This window comes from Cupressus sempervirens, chromosome 3 (genome assembly GCF_028749045.1).
Source record: "Cupressus sempervirens isolate cs-2001-9-10 chromosome 3, ASM2874904v1, whole genome shotgun sequence".
Lineage (NCBI taxonomy): Eukaryota > Viridiplantae > Streptophyta > Pinopsida > Cupressales > Cupressaceae > Cupressus > Cupressus sempervirens.
In genome coordinates this window covers 63,151,144-63,155,051 of record NC_143120.1, presented here as the reverse complement: position 1 = coordinate 63,155,051, position 3,908 = coordinate 63,151,144, and the positions used below count along the sequence as shown (strand labels likewise).

Genomic DNA, 3,908 nt, shown 5'->3' with positions numbered 1-3,908 from the left:
TACAATTTCAAAGTTGGAGACATAATAATAGTGATATGCTGTATTTGGGCTTGGAAATTGGACTGCTTTTGCGAACAAAAAGTTTTCTTATTTTACCATTGAAATTGAGAACCTGATACAGATGCAGATGACATAACTAGCAACAGTCATAATGGCTGGTCATTTTAGTGATTTAACAATGTGTGTGTATTTAATATCTGGGTGATTCCCCAAGGATTCCTCTTCAATTTACCCAGATCTGGTATACTTTCCAGATGGAGATTTTGTTTTCAGCTTAATAAAATACAGCAAATAGCTAGGGAAAAACCACAGGCACTTTAAAGAACAACATCACTTACACAAAAGCTCAGCTATGTAACTGTTAAAAGTTTTAAAATATAGCATTATTATATTTCCATATCAACTGTTGTTTCCTCATGCCCAATATGTCAAACTCTCCATAACTTTCCTTCCCAATCTTCTAAAAAAATTCCTTCTACCCTATTTGATCAAGGCATTTGATCAGTTCTTAAAATATTAGATCCTTCACAGTAAGTTCTTTTTGCAATGAGTCATAAAGGTTTCATTTATTTTCATGAGGAATCGAAAATCATAGATCAGTACTCATGAAACATAAATTGATAAATTTAACTTAAAAATTACAGAAAAAAATCCTATAACAATATCACAATTTTTTTGAATTACTGTAAAAAAAAATTCTCCTTCCAATCAACTATTTCAAACCCAAGAAATTGCATTGAGACTCTTCCCTAAATCTGGGGATCGGTTGGATTATAGAGTCAGTTTTGCATCAGCTCGGCAGGCAGAATGCTGGAGGATATATTTAATATAGGGGTGTGAATTCACCAGAAATCCATGCAAGAACACACACCATCCTTAAAATGATGGAAGCGTGATGAATCCCTAATAACAATCTTACGCCCAACTTCTTTGGAGATGTACTTCACAGCAGTATGGCAGTCACCACACATACGAAGATTCTTAACAACACGGATGGGAGATCCAGCAGGTGCATTTATAATGCCAAAGGCAACCGCTAATTTTTCACTGTGATGGCGGATGAGGAATTCTTTTTCGTTTTGCTCCACATCTTGCAGCACAAAATTTGTGTCAGGCACATATCCGTTCTCCCGAATTCGTTCAGACAAATTTTCCAACTTTGCATAGATTTCTTCTGCAAGTGGGTGTGATCTGTCACTTGCGACAAAGGTGTGCACCTTGTTCTTAATCTCAATCCAACTTAACCCTGTCTCCTTTTTCATCCCCAGATCTCTCATCAGTTTTCTCAATTTGGAGACATAATCCCAATTCCCTGCTGCAGCATAGATGTTTGTTAACTGAACATAAGCCGAAGAGTTCCGTGGTTCCAATTCAACAATATGGAGAAATGCACGCTGACCTATCTCAACATTCCCATGTGTTTTGCAGGAGGCAAGCAAGGTCAGCCACACTAGAGCACTGGGTGGAACTGGCATTCTATTGATAAATTCCTCTGCCTCACTCAAAAGCCCAGCACGGCCAAGAAGATCAACCATGCAGACATAATGCGCATGTTCTGGCAATATATTATGTTTGCTACTCATGGATTCAAAATAGTGGCGACCTTGATCCACTAAACCCAAATGGCTGCAAGCATATAGAACACAGACAAATGTCACCTTGTCAGGCTTTACATTCATCTGTTCCATTTTTCCGTAGAGTTCTAAAGCCCTCCCACCAAAACCATTCTGGGCATAACCTGAAATCATTGCATTCCATGTCACAACATTCCTTCGAGGTACTTCTTCGAATACTCGCCATGCATCATTGGTGACTCCACATTTGGCATACATATCCACAAGAGCACTTCCAACAAAGACATTCAACTGAGACTGAAATTTTATGATGTGGGTATGAATCTGTCTACCTCTTCCCAGAGTTGCCAGGCTGGCACATGCTCTCACAACACTAGCAAAAACTCGACTGCAAGGCCTCACCCCTTCCAATTGCATTTGGCAGAACAAGCTAATTGCCTCATCCCCCTGTCCATTTTGGACATACCCCGCAATCATTGCACTCCACGAAATCGGATTTCTGTCGCGCATTCTATCAAACACATGACGTGCATCCTCAATCTGGTTATTTTGTGCGTATCCCGCAATCATCGCATTCCAGGAAACCACATTTTTCTCAGGCATAATCTTGAACGCTCTGCAAGCAAATTCAGCTCTGCCACACTTGAAATAGAAATCTAAAAGAGCAGTCCCCACAAACACATTACTATCTAACCCTCCTTTGACAACCTGACCATGAACAATTGTACCCTCTTGCAAACTCCCTAATCCAGCCAATGCGCTCAGAACAGTTCCAAATGTGAACTGATTGGTCTTCTTCCCTTCCTCAAGCATTTTCCCGTACAATCTGAAAGCCTCTTCCTTACATCCATTCTGAGCATACACCCCAATAATGCGAGTCCAAGAAACAGTATCTCGTTTAGGCATTGTGTCAAACACTTTACGTGCATCTTCTAAACTTCCCAATTTACCATACAAATTCAACAACTGATTTCCTATAAATTTAATTGGCACAAACCCACGCCTAACCATATGCTCATGTACTCTTTTACCCTCTTCAAGGAAATCCATGTTGATACAGTTATCAAGAAGAGTATTATACGTATCAAAATCCGGCGTAATCCCATGCTGGTCCATTAATTTCAATATTTCCATGGCCTCTGGAATTCTCCCCTCCTTGCACAGAGCACCCACATCTATACCTAAAGTCTTGCGATATTTCGTTTTCTTTACCTTCTTATTATTCTGTACACTCTCTTTTCCTTCTTCTTCTGGGATAGAAATTGCAGGTGCATTGAGTTGAACCACATTTCTGTGAGTAACCTACACCAAATACAAGTATTAAGCATCTGCTTTAAGATGCCCATTGGTGTGGGTTTATTTGCTAGTATTAGCAAATCTATTTCTATTCCAGAATTTTGAATTTTTAAAAGCAATGAAGTGGTAAACTGATGAAAGAAAATATCTACCTTTCGAAGAAATCCTAGATTTTTCTGATGCCATTTTCTGTGCTTGTATCGGCGTTGTGTAAGCTGATCGTGAATGGATAAGAGGGAGGAACTTGTGCATAATGAGGCCATTCTTGAAACCTAACAGTAGTTCCATTTACTCATTTTTTTGTTCAACTTTTATGTCCTGGATGACATGGTATTCGCGATTACAGTTTGAAGATGTGTATTCTTTACTACAAATGCAAGTTTCGTAAGTAACAATAATAAAAGTTTGAGAAGGCGTGGAGGTTGGCTCATCTTTCGCGGTTCAGATAGTTGCTCGTCCTTACCTTAAGCTTATCTTCTTTGTGCTGGAAATGGTGGTGTTTACTTACATTCGTGCTACCTACGTCTTCCTGTTATCTAAATTCAACTTACGCGGGGGTATTATGGAGGGGGCATGGGATCTAATTTTTATTTCCTTATAAAGAGTGGGAGAATTCATTTTTTAAAGGATTATTAGACTATTTTCACTGACCAATCTTCATCTTGAATTTAAGAATTCAAGTTATTAAGCTGAAACAAATTAATAAAATTAATGAGATGACTCATAATTTTTTTCTTAAAAAGTTCTTTTATGTGAAACCCTCGTCTTATCAACCTTAAGCATCCCTTGTTTGTTGCATAGGCTTTCATCTTGTGGCTGGAAGATATCCATTTTTCCATGTATCTAAATATGATGAATTAATGTAGAAAATTTTGTAATTTATGCATTTGATATAAAGGACTATTGAAATAAGTGATTTTTTAAATGCATTTGATCATGAAGAACTATTAGAATAAGTTATTTTAGTATAAATGTTTAGTAAATCGTAGATAGTCAAAAATATGATTATTTCAATTATATAAATTAATACATAATAAA

The 3,908-nt window shown here is 37.6% G+C and overlaps 1 protein-coding gene across 1 annotated transcript; it reads right to left on the bottom strand.

The window, feature by feature from the left end:
• Window positions 1-609: 609 nt before the first annotated feature.
• LOC149564791 (pentatricopeptide repeat-containing protein At4g14050, mitochondrial-like) lies at window positions 610-3,404 on the bottom strand. The gene is made up of 2 exons (XM_089818376.1): window positions 3,023-3,404; window positions 610-2,876 (listed from the first exon to the last, which is right to left on the bottom strand). The coding sequence occupies exons 1-2, from the start codon at window positions 3,131-3,133 to the stop codon at window positions 843-845; spliced, it is 2,145 nt and encodes a 714-aa protein (XP_089674502.1). The 5' UTR covers window positions 3,134-3,404; the 3' UTR covers window positions 610-842.
• Between the last annotated feature and the right edge of the window lie 504 nt (window positions 3,405-3,908).

What these genes read in the sequence shown, in the direction of transcription:
- LOC149564791 (XM_089818376.1), bottom strand. Translation starts at nt 3,133, where the DNA reads ATGGCCTCATTATGCACAAGTTCCTCCCTCTTATCCATTCACGATCAG. An exon ending in ATCTAGGATTTCTTCGAAAG is followed by an intron (nt 2,877 to 3,022) that starts GTAGATATTTTC and finishes TATTTGGTGTAG; the next exon opens with GTTACTCACAGAAATGTGGT.